General features: G+C 37.1%; 1 protein-coding gene across 1 annotated transcript in view; it reads left to right on the forward strand.

Annotated features, from left to right (window-relative positions):
- The window catches only part of syt6a (synaptotagmin VIa), a 50,984-nt gene extending 26,977 nt beyond the window's left edge, over positions 1–24,007 (forward strand). Inside the window, exons 2-7 of the mRNA XM_053643015.1 lie at positions 2,324–2,711; positions 10,146–10,704; positions 18,162–18,282; positions 19,859–20,030; positions 23,269–23,419; positions 23,854–24,007. Of these exons, the coding sequence (XP_053498990.1) occupies positions 2,533–2,711; positions 10,146–10,704; positions 18,162–18,282; positions 19,859–20,030; positions 23,269–23,419; positions 23,854–23,925 (1,254 nt within the window). The 5' untranslated portion in view covers positions 2,324–2,532 and the 3' untranslated portion in view covers positions 23,926–24,007. The remainder of the gene's footprint in view (positions 1–2,323; positions 2,712–10,145; positions 10,705–18,161; positions 18,283–19,858; positions 20,031–23,268; positions 23,420–23,853) is intronic.
- Positions 24,008–24,261: the final 254 nt, after the last annotated feature.

A 24,261-nucleotide genomic window follows, 5' to 3' on the forward strand; every position in this document is an offset into this window, starting at 1 on the left:
AGACTGACTACACCTATGGTGACTACATGTGATCAGAGGTTTAGAATCTAAAAATAACATGAAAGTGATTTTTTTTTTAGGGGGGGAGGAATGATCCTTTCACTCTATAAAGTGCAGTGTTAAATAAGCACTCACAGTAAGCATTGATTGCTAAGCTGGTCAAAAGGCCCCAGCTGTGCTATCAGCGAGGGGGAATGGAAATGTTGACAGACAGACAGGCAGACTTTGTATTGCAATTTCAGATTACAAGGGGAAGCCCCAGACGAAATGATGGTGTAAATCTACTGGAAGAATAAATCACTGGTTCTAGAAATCCCTTCTTTATGCTTCAGGATTATCAGTGAATCGTACAGAGTAGACATTATGTTAAGAAATATCTCGGTAACACTTTACAAATAACAGTAAATGAATAATCGTGTACTAATACCTGAATACTTACTTAAATGTGAACTAATGATGAGTTAAGGCATGTACTAATCACAAGCTAATGAAGAGCTAACCTTTACTATGACTTAGGTCTTATGAATTCATGCATGAATAATGACCACCTTAAGCACATTTTAGTACATATTTGTTTGTTAACATATTAATTAACATGTAGGGGTAATTTCTCCATCTATTCTCCATCTCCATCCATTTCTCTTCAAAAGCCCACTGTAGTTCTAGTACATGCTCTGGGGATTTGAAGAGAAATGGATGGAGAATGATGCAAAATGGGTTGAGATGAAATGATCAGTCCGTCAATATACATTATGAAAGTAATCCAGTACCATCCAATGATGTTTGTGTACATCACATTATGTACGTTTAATCCGTATTCTTTCTCATAGAGCATGTTTGATTAAGCTTACCCCTACGTGTTAATTAATATATTAACTAACAAACATGTACTAACATACTTAAGGTGGTTGTTATTCGCACTTGAATTCATAAAACCCACGTCGTAGTTAAGGTTAGCTCTTCATTAGTTTGTGATTAGTACATGCCTTAACTCATCCTTAGTTCATATTTAAGTAAGTATTAATTCAGGTATTATTGCATGATTGTTCATGTACAGTTATTGTACAGGTAAAGTGATACCAAAATCTCTAACTGTGGGTAATACTTACAAGAATGAGGGAAATAAAACAACACAGGGGTCTGGATGTGGGAACTGCATGGAACATCACATTTTATCATCCAAGAATTTCCTCTTGTGCTTGCTTAACAGACTTCTAGTATGTTTTTCATTTATATGTTTAAATTTCATAAAAATGTCTGTCTAGGCTAATTACATTTCAGATGCACAGGGGAACTCTAGATATGAAGTTATATTCAGTCTGCTGTTCCCATGTGAATTAGCCCTACACAGAGCTCATTGTCTTCATCGTTTGAGTTGTTAAAAAATCATTTTACTCATTACAATCTAACCTATGTCATTGCTCAACAAAAGGCTTTGTGAAAAAAACGAACGAGGTTCCCGAGACAAAAATGAGTAAAGTTTGAAAAACCTCAAATTAGACTTGGCTGCGGACATCCATGCGTGTCTAGAGATTTGTGTTTCATTTGCCTACTCAACAAGCTCTGGGATCCCTCCATGCACATTACTGCAGATAAATCAAACTAATCAAAGCCGGTGGGCAATAGGCGACCTCGGCTTCAATAAAAAGAAACAAAGTCAGTCTTTCTTGCTCAGCTTGCACATCTTGGGGAGAAGAAAATAATAATAATCATCCTGTCTTGAGATTATTTAAAATAAATAAATAAAAAATGCTAGAGCTCCCAGCCGCATGCTGAATGACAGTTCTGTTGCCACTTCTCTTCCACCTTTTCATTTCAAATCAATGTTTGCATAGTGCTTGTCAGCATTCTGGGAGTCTCTACAGCTTTATGGTGTTCTAGCTCATTTCCAAGCGTATTCTATATAGGAGAAAATGTGCATTTGTTTCCGCCCACACTCACTCATGGGCATTTCACAGATGGCAGCATTGCAACATCTTCCAGTGGAATTGTTTTTTTTGAAAGTCGATTATAGGCCTATAGCTATGCTGTTTAAGTGATTAATTACATTGCAATGTATTTGTGTGGGAGTGTTATGATCATCACTTTTCAACAGCCTTTTGTTTTGCCAAGTGAGGATTACAGATTTCCTTTGCTGTCTGTATAACCACTGTCAGTGACCTCAATGTCAGTGATGATATGTGCATGTACAATGTGTCTATAACAGGGAAAAATATATGCTTGAACCTAAACATGTATGTTTCTGTCTGTCTCACTGTCCATGCCATCTGTTTCTCCATATTGTGGCACTACGTTTTCTTGGCTTCTCTCTTCCTGGTTACAGACGTCACTGTTGGCATCCCCGTTGGCATCCTAGTGACGTGCAGTTTGGCATTGCTGCTACTGGTGGCATTAGCTTCCTGGAAACTGTGCTGGATACCTTGGCGCAACAAGGCCGTGACGTCCTCCAGTTCCGTCGCCCTAACCACGGACAGCTACCCGTCCCTTCAGCCGCTGTCGCGTGTGCCCAGTCCCCAGCAGCCCTTGGTTGGCATGGCCATGGAGAAAGTTAAGGAGTCGCTGACACCCATGGGCTTCCTGGAGGCAGCCATGAAGATCAGCCACACGTCACCGGACATTCCAGCAGAGGTACAGCTCTCCATGAAGGACCACTTTCTGCGGCGCACACAGCGCATGCAGAGACAGACCACAGAACCAGCCTCATCTACCAGGTAGCACACATAACACTTTATTATATACTTACACATGAACATTTTCATATATATATATATATATATATATATATATATATATATATATGTATATATATACATACATACATATATATACACACACACACACACACACACACACACACACACACACATATATATATATATATATATATATATATATATATATATATATATATATATATATATATATACATACATAGACACACACACACACACATATAGATTGTTATAATAAAAATGCAACATGCTACACATCATACAATTTTTACAATACCAATACGTGGTCCTACTACTAACCTGGTTAAATCCTCTATAAGTAACCCAGAAAGTTAGTACATAAAATGGTTATGAATTCATTGCTAAACTCTATAACAACTGTTTCGAGACAAAGTACACAATTACCTTTCCTTGTAGCTATAATGCAGGAGAAGTAGTTCTTACTCATCAATACAGACTAGAAGTCCATAAACAAGTACAACTTTATTCAAACACACACAAAATACAAAAAAATAGACGATAAAATCCATTCCATTCCTGAAGCCTATATTCTTAAGCAATTGTTAACCAAGGCTCCAGTTTCACTTGTGAAATCTTACACGTCTAAAACACAATTTTCAAACCTAACAGTAAAAAACTTGCATTTTACCTGGAACCTATACAAACTGGTCTTTTGAAAAAGGTAGGAGTGGCTAATAGAGAAACAGAACAAGAATTAAAACATCAGAATAAACATACATAAATATAGAAATAAATACCGGTAAATATCAGTATTGCAATATTAACAAAATACAAAATAAAACTTTCAATTGGATGTTCTTTCAGATCAATAATTAAGAAATAGTAATACATATATAAACTTTCTAGCATAAGAGTAGTGTAACACAACGCCCCTATCTTTAACTGTATCTATATAATGCTCCAAATATTGGTATCTGTGTCTGTATTCAGATTAAAACCTAAAGTAGGAGTGGCCTAATCTAACCACAATGCCCGAGAAACACTTGGAAAAAACCCAGAGATAGAAATGCCAGCACTGTCAGCATGGTGTGTGAATTCTGTCTCTGGCAGTTTCTCAACCTCAGCTACATCACTCGAGTTCAGACTTTTATTTTTTAAAATTATCATTTTTGTTTGTACCTACCCACAATATTTTCTAATGAATTGAATTTCCCATTATAATGTATAGGCATACTTGTTGCCTAATTCAACCCACTGAGACCCTGACTAGGCAGTTACTAAGCAATGGATGAACATAGTCATTGTTTGTCCAACAAGCTTCATATCTGACTGCTCACTCAGTCTTGAATATAAAAACATCCCATTTGAACTTTTTTGTTTGTTTGTTTCAGCAGGATCCCAATCCCAATGTACACCTCAACCAGATGTGATATGAACCATTCTGGCAAGCGTTCTAAAGAATTTGTATTTGTATCGGTTCATTCCGGATAATGTATTCATATTTGTTTACATCCCTAGATGATGGACACTGTTGCAGTGGCTTTCAGTATATTTATTCGTAGAAACATTTTTCTTCCCGCACAAATTGGGCAACACAATTTTGATGGATCCGTGTGCAGAGTTTACTGGCACAACAAACCAGACTGAAAAAACAAGAGCATTAAGAACTGAACTGAATTATATAAAGGAGAGGTATATACTGTACAAGAGACAGGCTAGTATCATTATTACACCCAGAGGAGGTAACAATAGCAGACTGAGCATTAACAGGGTCAACATGCCTAGTGGTAATAAGTGCACACTTCAGACAGATGACAATAACATCCAGCTAACAAGGAAAGTCCCCATAATGCTAAGGAGGTTTCCGGTCCTGAATGTCACAGACAGATCAAATATATGTTTTCAAAATGATGACATACGAATGACCTTCAACTAAATATGTAATTGGTCCTGTGTTTGTAAACATTTCGATAACAGAAGGAAGGTGTTTTTGTTTTTTTTGTTTTTTTTAACTACAGAAAGGAGAGGATATCCACTGCAAAACAATACCAAAAAAAGTCATTATACCACAGGTTATTATACTATAGTGTTGATTCATTTTCTACAACAGCAGCTCTGACAGTAGTACCACCTGCAAGGTTTATATTAATGTGCTTGTTTGAATATGGTGTCTTTTCTATAGTAACAACTTACAGAAGGACTTTAATCTTACAATACAGATTTTTTAAATGTGTATAGTGAAACGTTCTGCGAGATGTTTAATTAGCATTTACGGAAGCAGACTCCAGTGTCAGAGCTTTGAAACAGTCAGAGGTAAGGCTGTAACTTGAATGACATATGCTATAGCATATTTAACCAAACTTGTTTCACAGAAATTCCACAATATTAAACGTAACTAACGAGGCAAAATGTACATGTCATACTTTAATGAATAAAAAAATATTGTCAGCATTGGCAAATATCTGTGGTGTAAGATGGATTAAACACTTCAGGATGCTCTGTTATTGAAAAATAATGAACTACTAGTAGGCTATGTTAACACTACTTCTCCTTTGTGTCAGATCGCACAGTTTATAAAATCACTGTGTCATTGATTATTTTCCTATAACAGCATGCCCCCATTGTGTATTATTCCTTAAATATGGGAGTACAGTAAATCTGCCAATAGAACAAGACTATTTCAAATGACCCTAAAATTAACTTAATAATATGTCCCATATATAATCATAGCATTATATATATATATATATATATATATATATATATATATATATATATATATAAATATATATATATATATATAATTTTTTAAAAAATTTATTTTGCAGTGGTATGTACCATTTAATGGATCCTACAAATGTCCTTCTATAATATTCACTTAACTGAACCCCTAAATTGTCCCCACTCAAAAAAACAAACAAACAAACTGCACTTACACTGGCTCTTATATTTCTGCTCTATGCACTTTGCTCCTCTAGAACTCAACTAAAAATCTTGTAAGGTAGCACCACTTGTACTGTTCTCCACTTGATATATCGCTTTGCTTATATTTCCTCATTCATAAGTCACTTTGGATAAAAGCATCTGCTAAATGAATAAATCTAAAAGAAAATGTAATTTTTAGACAGGTAACCACAGTAACTGAGCAATGGTGAATGTGACAGTAGTATCCTTTGGTTACTTGTTTGTTTTGTTCTCACTGTGATTCTTATGTGCTGTGTGGAAGAATAAACCACTTTCACCCAACACTACAAGTTTATGCCGCACCCTAGAGCCAGTCAAAAAAGACAACACAAGCAGTTATGTAGTCTTTCATTTACACATTCCATTTATTTAGCCTACTTACTATGGAGAGAGGAAGAACAACTCGGGGCAGATGAGAATCGGTGGTGTCATGTAGTGAATGTCCTCCCATGCCAAATAAAATTGTCTGTGTTGCAATCATTGTTTTTTTGCATACCCTCTAATAAAGACCAATTGTTTCTCATGCTAATTTGTTAACCTGACAGTCTTTGCAAGAGGAAGTACAACCCCAATTCCAAAAAAGTTGGGACACTGTGTAAAATGCAAATAAAAACAGAATGCAATGGTTTGCGAATCTCATAAACCCATATGTTATTCACAATAGAACATAGAAAACATATCAAATGTTTAAACTGAGTAAATGTACCGTTTTAAGAAAAAAATAAGGTAATTTTGAATTTGATGGCCGCAACACGTCTCAAAAAAGCTAAGACGGGGCAACAAAAAGCTGGAAAAGTAAGTGTTACTTAAAAGAAACAGCTGGAGGTTAATTGGCGACTGGTCAGTAACATGATTGGGTATAAAATGAGTATCTTAGAGAGGCAGAGTCTTTCAGAAGTAAGTATCAAAAGATTCTGAGAATCTGGAGAAATCTCCAGATTCTCAGAATCTTTTGATGATATTATGTACTGTAGATGATGAGATATTCATAGTCTTTTTTTTACACAATTTTACATTGAGGAACATTATTCTGTAATTGTTCCACAAATTGTAGATGCAGTTTTTCACAGATTGGTGAACCTCTGCCCATCTTTACTTCTGAAAGACTCTGCCTCCCTAAGAGACTCTTTTTATACCCAATCATATTACTGACCTGTTGCCAATTAACCTCCAGCTGTTGTTTTTTTAGTAACACTTACTTTTCCAGCCTTTTGTTGCCCCCGTCCCAACTTTTTTGAGACGGTAAATTTCCTCAGTTCAAACATTTGACATGTTTTCTATGTTATATTGTGAACAACATATGGGTTTATGAGATTTGCAAATCACTGCATTCTGTTTTTATTTACATTCATTTACATTTTACACAGCGCCCCAACTTTTTTGGAATTGGCGGTGTAGATGCAGGGTATCATATGAAAAAAAAAGGCAACCCCCATGAATTTTTCAATTTTACTTGCATAAAAATTGTAACACTCAGCTTTACAGAAATCCAGATGTAGATTTAGATCCCTAATGAGCAAGCCAGAGGCCACAGTGGAGAGGTAAACACTTCCTGAGAAGACATGAGAAAGAAACCTTGAGAGAACCCCGACTCAGCAGGAAACTGTTCTGTTATTCAAAATTAAAAATGACAGTATACTGGTATAGATAATTAAAGATAGACAGAGTGTGCTGAAAGGGTGTTTAGTATGAGCAGATTGTAAGAGTCCTAGAATGAGCACAGGAAAGCCGTTAATCCGAGTGAGATTATTTAGTTAAACAACCTTGAGACTTGGATTTGGAAACTTTTTTTTTTTTTTTTTTTTGAGTAGTGTGAATCTAATGTGGGAGCATCCAGAGAAGCAGTCATTGAGCCACACGTGCAGAAATCTCAAAAATCAGAAGTTTAAATAAAAACTCTGAAGAGATATACAGCTTCATTGGTACTCATGAACATAGTAATAAAACCAGAGTCTAAAAATTTTGATTTTCTTCAAAACACTCCACACAACCTTGTTTACCCTCTCAATGAACAAAGCACGTGGAAACATTTAGAAAATCGGTAAAACATTCTCTATAAGCGCATGCAGAGAGTGGCTGAAACACATACACACGCCTGCACACAATTAATTTAGAGTCAGATCAGCATGTCCACATCAAGTTACTGCTTACTTTACCAAGGATAGCATTCACCACAGTGGCAACGTCTCTGAAGCAATCTGATTAGTTCTACATGCTTTCAAGAGCAGCCCTTCCAATACGCATACACATCGAGAGAATTTAATAATCCGCTTGTTGAAGACTTCAGTTTGTGTGCTGGTAAAGTTAAATGTTGACGATGCTACGAAGGAGCATAGAGATGAGAAAGGTATCCATCTTTAGACTGGTGTCTTTATGCCAATGATCCATGCATGAATTTCCATGTCATAGCAACAAATTAATGTCACAAGATGATGAGGAAATATGCTTAATAAAATGGCAGTGTGATATGTTCATGCAGTAGTAGAAGTGGTGGTATTCAAATATTGTCATTCAATTATTTATCTACCCTCAACCAGTCCTGCCATATCAATGACATTATTAAGCACAAGAAATATAATACTCTTATGACATTTCCATTGAAAATGACCAAAACAACATGCCACCAACAGGGTGAAAATAACACCTTATAAAACCAGACCTACTTTTTGATCTGTTCTTGCACTTCATCAGCTGTCACCTCGATATCCCTGAGCTCAGAGTGTATCTAGATGTCATTGTTCATTAGATGTCTTTATTGATCTTTAATGAACATCATTGGCTACGTTTACATGCACAACAAATTCTGTTTAAGGTCTATATTCAGGTTGCAGCCATATTCCAAATATGATGTTTATATGTGTATAGGCATCGGAACATTCCAGAATACATGGGTGTAAGTATTTACACATGTGCTTTTACTTATCCGCTGTTATATCCTGGGAGATTCAAGATGCTGCCCTTGTTACCCTTGCAGCATGAACATCCGCATATATCTCCTTTCAGTGGATTTTCAGAATAAAGTGTTTACAAGCAACAAATGTCAGATTAAAACAGGCATATTCATATTCCAGGGGTGGGAATTTGTGAAATCAGAATATTGTCTTAATCTGAATTGGGCAATCAGACTGCGGTGTGTAAATGACTCGATACTAATTAGAATATTGCCAAATTTTAATTAATATCAGAATATTGATGTGCATGTAAACGTAAACGTCACTGTAGCTCAATTTGGTAATGTATTCTGACTGGTCCAAATGTTTATTTGGGCAGTTAACATAAGAAACTTATAGCCTGTATTTTCCAAAATCCTCAGCCAAACAACAAAATACAAGCACAATCACTTAAACCACCACGATCTAGTTCCCCAGACTTCTACTCATAGCCACCTGTTACCAATTAGCAAACTCTCCATAAATAACCCAGACTTTGATTGAATCATAGCAGCCTCACACCTAGCATTCTGGTAGTGAGGTTACTGTGCAAGCTTTTCCGGCATTGACCCAGTTTGTCTGTTTAGCAAGTTTTCCTCAAGCCTAGTTAAATCTCTCTGCTGATTGCCTGATACTTTTCTGTCTCTTGGCTTTGATTTTGGTTTGCCCTTTTAGATTTGTCTTCTTCACTCGGTACAACCCTCTACATGCATTTAACTCCAGTCTGACACTTCAGATCACTTCAAGTCTTGATTAAAGACTTTATATATGGAAGTTAAAGGCCGGGTCAGAACACTTCTCTGTACTTTTGTGCCTTTTCCCCACATTCCTTAACTGTTAATAAAATATCTGCTCGGAGTAAAAAAAAAACAACAAATGATTAATGTATTAGAACAAGCCTTGCAGCCTGGACTATTGTCAGAGCTGCTGTTATAGAAAGTTTTTTGACACCTTCTGACCAATCAGATTTGAGAATTGAACAGCACTATGGAATAAATGGCTGGCTGTCTAAAAATAAATAAATAAATAAAAATCACTATACATGTAATTATTTATAATGTCAATTACAAGTTTGGCTTGTACTGTCAAGAAACTTGGCTTGTATAGCCGAAACACTATTTATCTATAAGTAATTAGTAAACCTTTCGCCATTTAATTGGGACATATTCCCTCTTTACTCTTATTCAATTAATTGGATGATGTTTAATCCATATTCAATTACCTGGGAGATCATTAATCTTTGTATAGTGCAAAAAGTGTTTGCAATCATTAATTATCATTTTGACATGTTATGCTGTTCTCAAAGACCACCGCGTTATAATATATAACGTTCACTTGAGGGTAAATTAATTTCACTACCACATAACAGTGGTCCTACGAACAACTGTCGCATTTTCAATAATGGATTGCATATCATGCATTAATATTAATAGAGTTAAATAAAACTCTAGGATTCAGAATAATTGTTTTCTCATCCTATGAGCTACAGAACACAATTTCAGCCTCACATCCAAGACCCTTGTCTAGGAAATCCTGGATATCTCTCTCTCATTCTCAGGCACAGCTCCTTCAAACGTCACCTGCCCCGTCAGATGCAGGTGGGAAGTCTGGATCTGGGAGACGACTATGTGGACATGGACGAGCAGCCCACAAGCATCGGCCGTATCAATCCAGAGCTCTACAAGCAGAGTATGCTCGAGAGCGAAGAGTCTGCCAAGAAAGATGGTGCCAAGACCTGTGGTAAGATCAACTTCTCACTGCGCTATGACTACGAAAATGAGACCCTGCTGGTCCACATCCTCAAAGCCTTTGACCTGCCGGCTAAAGACCTCTGCGGCAGTTCAGACCCCTATGTGAAGGTCTACCTGCTGCCTGACCGTAAGAAGTTCCAGACACGCGTCCACCGCAAGACACTCAACCCTACATTCGATGAAATATTCCATTTCCCAGTGCCCTATGATGAGCTGCAAGCCAGGAAGCTCCACCTCAGCGTGTTCGACTTTGACCGCTTCTCCCGGCACGACATGATCGGTGAAGTCGAAGTGGACAACCTGTTTGAGGTGTCCGATCTCTCCCGGGAGACTTCCATCTGGAAGGACATCCAGTACTCCACCACTGTAAGATAATTATTTTTCTTCCATTCAGTTCCAGTGCACGTACATTTTCACATCATTTCAATGATAATTTTCATAATTAGTTGATTAGGGTTAACAATATTATCAGCAATATTATTTTTAATGTAAAAAGAACCAAATTAGTGCTTTCATCACACACCTAAATGCACATACTAGTCTAAATCATAGCACATGGAGTAAAATACATATCAATGAAGGTCATTAGTGAAGTTAATTGCCACTGAACAAATTCACTTTGAAATTACGACATCCACTTAATATGGCCAAAGATAAGGAGACATTTTGTATGTGTACAGCAGTTCGAGCAAACAGTCCAATTCCAAGCAAGGTACAGTATTTGTTACACTTTGATAGTTTCTCATTGCAGTTCTTTAGAAAACCGCATGGTTTATGGTAGAAACAGGATCCTTTAATCGTAAACAAAAATAATCCCTATTGATCTTACTTAACAGTGCAGATGTGTTTTGTTAAGATAAGAAAATACAGTGGCTTGTATTTATCATGGTCAGTGACTTGTATTTACCATTCAGCAGTGCTGGGATGACCTTACAATCTCTTCTCCATCATTCAGGACTTTCTCAGTTTTTTTTCGGAGACATCAGCATACAACCCCAATTCCAAAAAAGTTGGGATGTTTCCTTTTTCAGCCTTTTGTTTCCCCTGTCCCAACTTTTTTGAGACGTGTTGCAGCCATCAAATTCAAAATGACCTTATTTTTTCTTTAACTGGTACATTTTACTGAGTTGAAATATTTGACATATTTTCTATGTTCTATTGTGAATAACATATGGGTTTATGAGATTTGCAAATCATTGCATTCTGTTTTTATTTACATTTTACACAGCGTCCCAACTTTTTTGAATCGAGGTTGTAGATCACGAGCCTAATTAATGTCAAGTCAGACACCTCCTCATCGCCTGGCTTTATTAGGGTACGCTGTAGGTCAGGCATTTTAAGCAATCAACTCTAAGCGCAATGCAGGAATCACCAAATGCATAAACTAGGTTATAGCTTTTGTACGATTCAGTATATTTCACTTCGAAACATGAATATAGTATAATTTTAAGAATAATTAAAATCTTAATTACCTTCTATATTTAGGTGTAGACTATATAGAAATTTAAAGGTGATACATACACATTATTTAGAGTAAAAAGTCCAATGCTACATTGTTATTGATTTTTCTCAAATTAAAGCATATATATATATATATATACGTGTGTGTGTGTGTGTGTGTGTGTGTGTGTGTGTGTGTGTGTGTGTGTGTGTGTGTGTGTGGTTAGCATGTTCACCTCACACCTCCAGGGTCGGGGGTTCGATTCCCACCGTGGCCCTGTGTGTGCGGAGTTTGCATGTTCTCCCCGTGCTGCGGGGGTTTTCTCCGGGTACTCCGGTTTCCTCCCCCAGTCCAAAGACATGCATGGTAGGCTGATTGGCATGTACGAAGTGTCCGTAGTGTATGAATGAGTGTGTATGTGATTGTGCTCTGTGATGGATTGGCACCATGTCCAGGGTGTACCTCGCCTTGTGGATAGGCTCCAGGTTCCCCGTGACCCTGAAAAGGATAAGTGGTATGATGGATGGATATATATATAAATATATGATATAATGTATAGAACTCTAGTATGTTGCCAGTATATTACTGCAGATATACTCCTAGTTATTCACTGCAAATTTGGTTTAATTTAACAATGTCGCTTCCATCCTCATTATTTGGCAGCTTATGGAATATACAATAGCACATTCCATTATTTGGATTTCACTCATAAACACAACTTAATGAAGCCACAAGACACTTAATTAAAGTCATGAAATTGCAATGTCGTGAAAATTGCTCAGGACCTAGGCTATTTTATCACACTTTTAATTTGTCATTTTGAGTTGTCAGATTAATACAATAACGCCATTGTTTTTGTTAATTCAGTGTGCTCTCCTGTAAAGGAAGCTGAAGGATAAGCTGACTATGCACACATACACTTACAGCTCACTTTAAGTAAGTGTTTAGTATCCGTGAACACTTCCATCTGTGAGATAAACTCTGTCTCATGTTAAAATGCTGTCTCCTCTTTTTGTGGACTTTAAAGGGACAATATGATGAATTAACGAAGTTATTAATTAATGAACATCAAATGTCGTGCCATATTTTTTTCAGTGTATATACAGTCCAAGACATAAATTTAAATATACTGTAAATGACATACTGTGGTTATATTAAAACTGTCAGACAGAGAGTGCATGAAAAATCCTTGAGAAGAGTCATAAGTAATCCCACCTGTGACACGGTGTTTAATTAATTAAAACCTGTCAATCGCAGAAAGTTTCCTTGGTAGTGATGCACAGACCGCAAACAGTGCATGCTTACTTTTATCTTGGAGATTGCTTTGGCAGACATTTAAGACAACATGCTGTTTTACACTCAGTTAGTTGCTTAATGGGATGAACTCAAGGACATATGAAGGAAAGTTCCTCAGTGATGTATGGATTGAGGAAAAGCTCAACAAGATTGAAGAAGGAATAAATGTCTTGTTGAGTCTTTTAGACTGATTTCCTGCAACAAAATAACTCTATTTCTACAAGACCTGTGAAATGAACGTGTTTCTGTGTTTGGTGGCACTAATTGCTCTGGTGTTTTTCATGCTTAGTACTGTAATTGATGCTAGCAGAGAAGGGGGGAAAAAATACTTTACTGCACTCAATTATACAAGAAGCGGTGATGCAAGAGATTTAACGAGACACGCAGTCCAGCAGAAGCTTGGGATTAGACAGCTTTGATATGGCTTCATGTTCATTACAGTGACTGTTTCATCATGAATTAGCTCATTGACAAGCTGGAAAGCATAATGTGTTTGGCATTTTAGACCCTTGCAAAGGCTCAAAGGACACTTCTCTTATGGCATTGCATTCAGGGCATTTTCTGTCAACACTCACAAACAAAACAACAATAGAAAAAAAACAGTTGTCACTTTCCATTATGTGTGTAAGCAGCAGCAAACTGAAGTCCTTATAAATCTGTCTGCACTGTTCCACTTTGGGGTCACCTAAAAGAATACACATATATTGCACAACACAATCATGTGATCACCAAAGGGACAGATGACAATACGGGTTTCTATATAAATGCGCAACATACGTATAGCCACATTATCAGGGTGGGTGGCAAAATGACGATGCCAAATTGGCGAGCTACATTTGAATGTAAATTTCTACCTGCATTTGGTTTTCCATTGAAAGGTGCATTAGGTAAGATTTTTTTCAAGAGTAGCTTTCTAACAGTTAAATAGGTGGGTTAGACATTTGAATGATTTTTTTATCTCCTTGAAATCCACCGTCCGTCCGTCCCCCCACCCAATTCCTACCCATGTCCACAAAGCTCTACCCCAGGATCAACAGTGGCCCGTAGAGTGTCTATAAAATGACTAATGCGAGGCCCATCCAAACACAATTAAGTACTCCAGACCGGATGTCAGTTTTCCAAATGGGTTTGCTCAGCCACATAAAATTTTGTCCTTGGGTCATGGCTTAAACCATTATTTATATTTGTACAAGTAAGAATTTAAAAAAAAAAAAATCAACAATTGCACCGTTAACAAAGGATAGTGCACTAAAAGCATGATTTAGAATTTTTCTTGGTCTTACAATTACAATATTAAAATACAAAGTTAGCACTGTGGAAGTCTTTAAGCACACCATTTTTAAATATATATTTTCTGCAAAGATTTATTTCATAAACATAAAAAAAAGAGTAAACATGTTGTTAAAGAAAGTATGGCCAGCACAAATAACTGTTAGTGTATATAATAGGTGTGTGGTGCCATGTTTAACTCTGGACATGGAAAGAAAGTAGAGATGCACTGATACTAAATTTCTCAGCTGATATCGATAACCGATTATTCAGAGTGATATCGGCCGATACCGATAACCGATACCGATGGTTCTGCCTTTTATTCCTTCTTTTAAATTAATAATAATTAATTCCACAATTCTGAAGGAAATGCAAATAAAAACTTTATTCTCTCCATTTCAACAAGTTGTTTCACAGTAACTGGTCTCATAAACAGAAAACACATTACTCATTAACATTAACACATTAATTAACATTAACACATGAACTCAATTCTGAAGATTAAAGTAAGATTTCTTAACTTATTGAATGTTATTAATTCATATTAACATTGACTGAATCCTAAAAAACCTCCTGTTAGTCTCACCACAAACAAAAGCATTTCTGAATGGACTCCATGTAAAATCCCAGCAGCCTTTAGAAAGTTAAATTCTTCAGTGTGGGTTGTTACAGCACACCTGAACATATGTCTTTTACCATAGTCTCTTGTGATTAATCAGCATTAGTAATTAGCTGTATTATTCAGTAACTCACATTCTATCTAAGCAAAGTGTACTTAGTGTTACTTTCTAGATACTTTTTTTTCTTTTGCATTGATTCATTCTCAAGGGTGACTATTGGTGCTTTCTTCAAGCAGCTTTTAACAGCATCCTTGTGCACACATTAATGCTACGCAAATCACCTTCGCATGCAGAGAGACGTTAAGCCACAGCGGGAGAAGAGTCAGAGACCCTGTCCATCCCTGTGCGGCTTAGCCGGCTCATTTAAAGTGATTATAGTTTCCGCCAGTCTTAATGCTGTGGACAGGATGAGACTGACTCAGGCACTTTAGCTAAATAACAGCCCTTCCTCTACATCTTACACGCTTAGCATCCCAACAGGCTTTGGTGAGCTCGTCGTCTAAAGCTGTCACTGACGGGTTGTTTGTTTTTTTGTCTCTTTTTTGACCTCGCTCGAACCCTGGAATAGCTTTGAGGAAGTGATAGCTAACCTGCCAAGACTGTGTAGTGACAAGAAGTCAGAGATGTTCAGCAGTATTGATGGATAATAAGTGCCCAGTTGGGGTGGCGTCTTTTCTTAGAGAGGTAAAAGAGCTAATTGGCCAGGGTGACGGTATCTGTCCAAACAGCCCACCACTCAGACCTCAGCAATGAGTCACAGGCCTATTAAAGTCAACCTGGCAGTCACAGTCAGAAGTGCCAAGCGGCAGATACCCACTTAAAACGTTCCCAGAGCCTAATCACATACGTATAAGTCACGGAATTGTTATACTTATGTCTGATTGCCAAATTATTCCCAGTTTGAAAGTGAATCTGACAAAGAAACAAACAAAGAGTATGCTTCACAAAAGTAGAGCTACTGCTGCTTTAATGATGCAGAGTGTGTGTGAGTCATGGGAAAAAAACCAAGCTCAATATTCCTATATTCAAAGAGGGGTGAGTTGAGGAAAAAGATGATGAACTTCAGCATTAATTCACCACAAAAAAACTAACACGTGCATTACTTGATGTGTTTTTAAAACAACAAGCTTTAGCTAAATCTTCCTGTATTCAAAGTGAGGTAAGGTGAGGAAAAGGTTAATTTAAACAGATTTGTTCCAGATTAGATTTCTTTAAGATCAACGTAGACAAAAACATCTACTATTTTGCACAGATAATAAATCACTGGGTTGAGTTCTTAATTTAGGACAAGTACTAGCACAACATAATACTGATGTCCTAAATTAAAATACGCTAACCCTTTAGATGAATGTTTCTACTAAATCTCTTTATTAAAAGCAATGAACTTCAGTATAACTTTACCACAAAGAAGTGGCTAAGATGTTGGTCTACTGATCAGAAGGTCGTGAGTTCAAATCCCAGCACTGCCAAGCTGCCACTGTTGGGCCCTTGAGCAAGGCCCTTAACCTTCAACTGCTCAGTTGTATAAATGAGATAAATGTAAGTCGCCCTGGATAAGGGTGTCTGCCAAATGACGTAAATGAAAATAAGCTAAATAATCAACCCCTGCATTAATTACTTTTCATACAAAAAATGAGGCGTACAATATTGAATTTGAACCAACACTTTAATGAACATATCTGTGATTATTAACTGGCAAAATTCAGAAGTAAGGCTGACAAACAAGTTCTAATATTTCCACTTGGAAACCAGAGCTCAATAAATGATCAACAATTAGGAACATACTGAAATTGTATTTTTGCTCATTTATGTCAACTTATTTGTATGGCAAGTTATATATATCTTCCTGGAGAGATCACATTGGCTAAGAATATTGCAACTGTGATGGCGGAAACAAGCAGCCGGCCTAAACATGCCTAAAACCTTTCTATCTAATTGGGATTTCATAACAGTGAATGCCATGCTTTCATCAACTTTAATAGGGGTGTAACAGTCAGATTATTTGGACTGATGCATCGATTTAAAAGTCAGTGACTGAAATGAATCGATTATCTTAATGAAAAATCACTTATTATTGATTATAATTGATAATAAATTGATTATCGAAAAAGGACATTCCACTGATGTGTGAAAAAGAATTAATATTTTTAAATTGACGTGTCAATAGGCTAGCGAGGTCTTTTGCCATAACTTCAAATCCATCTCTATGACATGATATCAATTGCGAATAAATACCAGACTAGGGCTGAAAGACTGGTCATATGTCGATTGAGGCTCCTAAAAGCAAGCCTCACTGGCAGTATTAATGCATACTCAGTGCCACTGGTTCCATATGGTTTCCTTCTGTTATAGCTACAGTAATACCACTCAGGCATGATTGCTTAACACTACCAGAGCCATACAGACCTTCCCAATGACTAAGGCTATAGCAAGCCCCACTGCCACTGTTAATGCATGCTCAGTGTCACTGGTTCCATATTTCATAGGTCAGTTGGTACCACCACTCAACAACGTTTCACTCCTTTAACCCTGGAAAGTCTCCTGATGGCAGAGCAGTGGCAGGGACTTCTCCCTGCCACCCCCTGCAACTGGACCTCGGGTGAAATGAACATAAGCCTAACCAATTCACTTTGTAATCAGATCCTGACTGTTAAAACGTCTGTGATGCTTCTGAGCCACAGTCACAATGCACAATTTTGTTCACTCCTTTGTTCATTTTGGTGGTCACCAGACTTCAAAAAGCTAGAGAAATGTATCATTTCAGCAGAACTACAGTGTATATATACTAGAAATGTCACCATGTGAACAGTCTTTCCAGGCCAGCACACATTTTAGTCATGGACATTATTAATATTAACTAATGCAGTAAACAATGTTTGTTAAGGGAGCTCTACATTTCTAATAATAATCATTCTACATTCCCAGAATAGCATATTGTTGCTTATAAGAACAGAGAAGTTTCTTAAAGTCGTCATACGCATGATATTTATTTATTTCTCTGACGTTTTAGGTCATTTTTAATGAATAGAAATTATTTTGCTGTGAGCTTTTTGTTGTTGCTGAAGGTATAAAATTCAGTTTTTGTCACGCGAATAGTTCACTGAGTCAGCTTGTTCTCACTTTTCCTGCTCATTCAGTGTTTCCACAGGTTGATTTTTTTTTTTAGTACACTGACACATTGTTTGTGTGTGAGACAGGAGAGCGTGGACCTTGGGGAGATCATGTTCTCGCTGTGCTACCTGCCTACAGCTGGAAGACTTACACTCACTGTTATCAAGTGCAGGAACCTCAAGGCCATGGACATCACAGGATATTCAGGTAGAGTTTTCTTACGTAAAAGAGTAATATAATTGTGCTTTATTCATTAAATTGTTTCACATCTATTAAACCTCACTTTGACTGAAATAATCTCCCTGCAGCACTCAGGAACATAAATGCCCCATAATATTCTTTTCAAAATCTATTTAAAAAAATATTTCCTAGCCGCTTTAACTCAATTGAAATAGGGCAAATTCTATTTTGGTATTCCAACACACCATGTCTCACAAGCCAATATATCGTGGCATTCAATATGAGCTCAAAGCAATGAATATAAAAAACCAAACATCTCATTATATAACGATTTAAAATGGCAGCAATATTTGACTGTGCGCAGCTCCACTGAAAAAAAAAAAATGTTTGATGTCACTGGCAAATTTAATTCGCACACAGTAAACCCAGGCTAGTAAAATGTGCCCCAAGCACATTTGGTGTCTATCAAATGTCCCCATCAAATTTGTTCCGCTTGAGCTGGGAGTAGTTTTGTGCCTGACTAATGTACAAAAATAATAAATCATACAAATCTCCCACTGATCGGTAAAGTTGGAAATCAGTATGCAGTAATGATAGTGGACTGTATTGTACGGCTTGGTCGAATAAAGCAGTCAATCTCAGTGGCTCGCTTTGAATACTAAGTTGGTTCATCAGGAGAGTTGGGTATAACGCGCTACAAAGTAATGCATTAATGTATTCTAATTACTTTTTCTGATAACACAGTAATGTAATTAGTTGTGCCTCCCCTTGGCTAGCGACACCAAACTAGCCTAGTTAGAAAAGTTTTATATTTTATCCGTCTGGTCGTTCTACAAACACTGACAACACCCGAGGCATGTGTTATGATGAGTCCAACTTTTTCTCATCATGTCATACGTTGACGCGCACTAAAATGACCGAAAGAACTATGAGTTTCACTTTGTAGTGTATTTTTGTAGGTTTGATAGGTTTTGAAAGTAATGTGAAAGTAAAGTCATTAGTAATCTGATAACGTTTTACATGCAGTAATCAATAATGTGATCAGATTACAATTTTAAAGTAGTAATTAGTCATCTGTAGTGAAATACTTACCCCAAACTGTATATCAGTAGTCTAACAATACACACAGAGAAAGCCACATACAGTTCAAGCTTTCCGCTTAACGCTGACACACTTGATCCATCTGATCAGTTAATTATTAAGCTTTTGATCGAGCTATCTTGGTCAAGTTTGTTGTACAAAAAACATCAGAAGTTCAGAGGCTGGGACTAATTCATTAACAAATGCTTATTTTCAGGCATTTTAAACATATTTGCAAAAGACATTTGCATCATATGAGTGAAAAAAAGCAGATGTGTTGGACTGCTGTGTTATATTATATTATATTATATATTGGACTGACTCAATATCATTGATTGCGGTGCCAATCTGTTCAGCTGTAGGTTCTTTACATCAGCTATAACCAATGTTTTTTCATTTTCTTTCATTTTTATGTTAGGAAAAATGAATACCAGGATTTCGCAAAGAGGATAGCACAGCACATGATTTGCTAATTGTTTTATAACGGTACAAATGAGAGTAACATATCCCTGTGGTTGTACAGATCCCTACGTCAAAGTGTCTCTCATTTGTGATGGGAAGCGGTTGAAAAAGAAGAAGACCACCATCAAAAAGAACACACTCAACCCCACCTACAATGAAGCCATCATTTTCGACATCCCCCCAGAGAACATGGACCAAGTCAGCTTGCACATCTCCGTCATGGACTACGACCTGTATGTGAAACTCATGCAAACTCAGGGTTCAAGGTTTAGCATTGTATATATATGTATATTGCACATAGTACAATATAAATGCATACATTGAATTTTCACATCAGAAGGTGTTGATTAATAAAACTTTGCTTTATAATGTGCTCATTCTAATAAGTTATTGTTTCTACAGTAACAGCTCATTCACAGGGACTTGTAAATCAAATGATCTACATAAACTAGGGCTAATAATAAACATTTGTTTTTAAAAAACAAAACAAAACAAAGAAAAATCATTAATACATTTTCTGTAAGGAGATGTTAATATAACATTTATGGAAGGAGTCTCCAGTGTCGGTGCTTTGTAAAGGTCAGTAGGTTTTCTTCAATGGGAGAGTCTTCAAGACAGATGAGTTTGCACTTCCTGGTTTCTCAGTACTATGACCGGATGCTTTTTTTTTTTGTCTTACAGTGAAAAAAATGTCATAGTGTCTCTGTCTTTTTGACACAAATTTAAGTTCATATATTAACTTCAGGAGAGAGGCGGGGAAAAGAGCCTGATGAAGAAATGATTGTTTCTAGTTGTTATACTTTAAGTGATAACTGTCACGAATCGTGACGGAGCAGAGATAGGACGGATGCTAGTGCTGGATGAACAGTTGTTTATTTGAAAGAGAGACAGGCAGACAAATCCAAAACGTGATCCAAAACGTAATCCGCAAACATGCAAGAGGTCAGGCGATTGGCAAACAGGCATACACGGGGCAAGGCTGGAATCTAGGTCGTGGTCACGGAAGACAGGGTCGATAAACAAAACGAGAAACGAACTATGACGAGGGACTGGAAGCGGATAATCCAGCGCGAACTAACTCTAAACATGGACCATGACTATGAATACGCTACGAACTAAACTAACTCCAAAGTATTAGTCTTCCGCCTTGTGTGCTGGGAGGCGCGCGGTATATATGCGGAAATAATCAGCGTCTAAACTGCTAGCAGCTGAGAGCAATACAGACCCACGTGAAATCCCAGCCAATGACAGAACAGGGAGGAGACATGACAGAAACATAAACAAAACACACGTGTCCAGATGTCACTACGGTCAACAACGGAAAAGCAGGTGCTCGCGCATTCGCGCTTAGAGCACGCTGCTTCAAGGGGGAATCGTGACAATAACAAGAGCTAACATGTCTCATGGATGTTCCACAACATTAAATATAACTATATATGGTTAAAATAGCACAACATGTCATTCATTAATAAATAATACATTAAATAATCCACTTCATGTTTGTAACAGTATCTCCGCTTTGTCGTGGATTATTTTCCTCTAACACCACACCCCTGTCATGTTTTATTCCTTACTTGTGAGGTAAGAGATAGGCAAGTACTTGCCAAAGTAATATCATGTATGTTTATGGATATTTTGAACATCTGGAATTTAGCCATCTAGAGCAGGGTTTCTCAATATTTTGTTTTTGCAACCACAGACCCATTAACTGTAAATCAAATTTCAACGATAATATTTTGTCAATAATATTTCCTAGAGCCGTAGAGCTTATTATTCGTGAACCTTCCACCAACATCAAACATTAAATCCAAATTGACATTAATTCTAAGTTACTGATTTATGATTTACTGATATTTGGATGAAACCTATTCAATTCAAATCCCCCATCAAACAGTCTAAGAACTATGAGATCTCAATAATAAATGTTATAACTTTGATAATGTTAAACTGTAACTGTTTTTTTTTGTTTTTTTTTTTTAATCACAGACCCCCTGGCTATGGCACCTGAACCCAACTTTGAGAAACACTGTTCTAAAAAATTATGAGGTTTGCAGAGAATGAGTAAATGTCATGCAGATCATGCTAGCCCTTTATAAGTTATTGAAACGATGGAGAGTAATAAATTAAAATAACACCTTAAAAAATAGCTTGCCTTGTTTTACAAATCGTAGCATAGTTCTTGAGATGTCCTGCATGTGTGTGTGTGTGTGTGTGTGTGTGTGTGTAAATAAATAGATCGCATCAGATAACCCCGAAACACAAATTGATGGTCCTTCATCCAGAAAGGCGATGTCCATTAGCATAAACTCCTTCGTTTTTTGATGCTGAGAGCTCAATAATGACTTTATTGTGTATAATTTGTTCAATTTCAGTTTAGAGCACGCAAACATGGACTTAATGCGCTCTGACCTTTCATTTTGTTTTGCTCAGAGAGTTTGTGTCTTTAGTCCCAGATTGTCCGAGAGAACGAGGGAAGAGACGGTGTGCCAGAGAGAAAGATAGAGAGTGACACATATACTCACATTATACTCACATTAAGCTCTGGGGAAAAGGTCAGGAGAAGGTAGTGGTAGTTACAGGAAGCCCCTGTTTATACAGACGTTGAAATGTTATTGTAGCTTGCATGATATTTGGACTCAAGTAAGGGTACTATATAGCAAAAGCACATTACATATAGATTTATTACTAATTGCAGTTTCACCTATTAACACAACAGATGACTGAACATTTGTATTTGATGTCTGCTTTATACGGCAACACAATGTCTACATTTATATGTTGTGTTCATAATTTTTAATGAGATTATATTTATATTTATATGTTAATAACTTATATTATATTTATTTGTTAATAACTTCATTTAATGTTGTGGAATGTCTGTGAAGCTTGTCTTGTTGTCACTTACATTATAGTATAGACTGTAAACAGTATTTCCCTGACCAGTCTTTTTTTTTTTAAATTCTTTCCCACAAAACTCAAAGCCCTTCACCCTGGAGATTTTCCTGTGTTGGAAAACTTAAATTCGCAGCTTTACCTCCGACTGTTAAAAAGCACTGACACTAAAGATTCCTTCCAAGAAAAGACTCCTTACGGAAAATATCATCATATCAATGAGAATACACGTCTTTTGATTTAAAAAAAAAAAAATCAAAATCCAAGTATGTGGAGCGTCCACCATACAAGTCCTTGTTACTATAGAAACGATATGTATTATAATGAGTGCATTAACATAAACCTTGCAGCTGGGACTATTGCCAGAGCTGCTGTTATAGAAAATGAATCACCACCTTGTGACCAGAGGGTTCATCGGGGCTATGGTAGAAATGCTGATTCATTCGTTCATTAAAAATATACGCTAGCTAATTTATATTTATAATACACATGATTGATTTTCTCAGTAATAAAAGCTAATTAACTGGTATACATTTTACACAGGGTGTGTACATGCTTATCCTTTCCTTCCTTTTCCAGGGTGGGTCATAACGAGATCATTGGCGTGAACCGTGTTGGGTGCGGAGCCGAGGGCCTCGGCAGGGACCACTGGAATGAGATGCTTGCATACCCGCGCAAACCCATTGCACACTGGCACCCCTTGCTGGAGTCTAAGAAATCAGAAAAAGAGGTTTGGCTCCTTTTTGATTTCCTTCATGGAAAATACTGTACGTTTATTTCAGTCTAGTGGAACCGTGGAAGGGTGGAAGTGCAATTACTCGTAATGAGTGGGAATAATGTATTCCATAATCAAAACAAAACAAAACAAAAAAACCCTCGACTCATGATTATGATTCAGTCCGTGCCTGGGCTCTTTGAAGATCTGCTTCCACACTTGATACGAATAATTTAGTGAGCGTGTCTAATGTTATGGTATATATTTATATATACAAACACAATCTATCCTGTAAGAAAGGTTGTAAAAGATAATGGCTTTAATATTTAATGGATCACTCTTGCATTTTGTTTCCTCTCACAAATGTCTTGCGTTTCAGAGAGTATTTGGTAGTGATTGCTTCCTTTCCACTGTTCTCACAACTTGCTTGCTTTTTGCTTCTTTTCCAGTGGAAAACCAGGACGGCTAGTTTTGACAGTCAGGGCTCGTGCCCTTCCCCCAAAGCACCCGCCAGCCCTTGAATAGAACCACATGTGACCCAGAAGGCCTGGCTCCCTTTCCTGCTGTCTGTCTGTGTGTCCGAGGAAAGAAAAATACAAAAAGCAACAAAAAACAAAACCAGAACATAAAAATCCCTGCCATCTCCAGGTCTCCTCGGTTTCTCCAGGGCTTCTAAGCTCCAATTCTTGCAGAATTTGTCTAAAATCTCTGGAGTCCGAACCCTGTTTTGCAGTCAGTTCTTGGAGGCCTTTGCGCACAAATCGTTCATGAAATGCGACACCTTTTTGGTACAGCAGAAGAATTCTTTTCCTTCCTTCAAAAGGTGGACGAAATCCGACCATGGCATTAGCGGAAGA

This window comes from Ictalurus furcatus, chromosome 15 (assembly GCF_023375685.1).
Source record: "Ictalurus furcatus strain D&B chromosome 15, Billie_1.0, whole genome shotgun sequence".
NCBI classification, from domain to species: domain Eukaryota; kingdom Metazoa; phylum Chordata; class Actinopteri; order Siluriformes; family Ictaluridae; genus Ictalurus; species Ictalurus furcatus.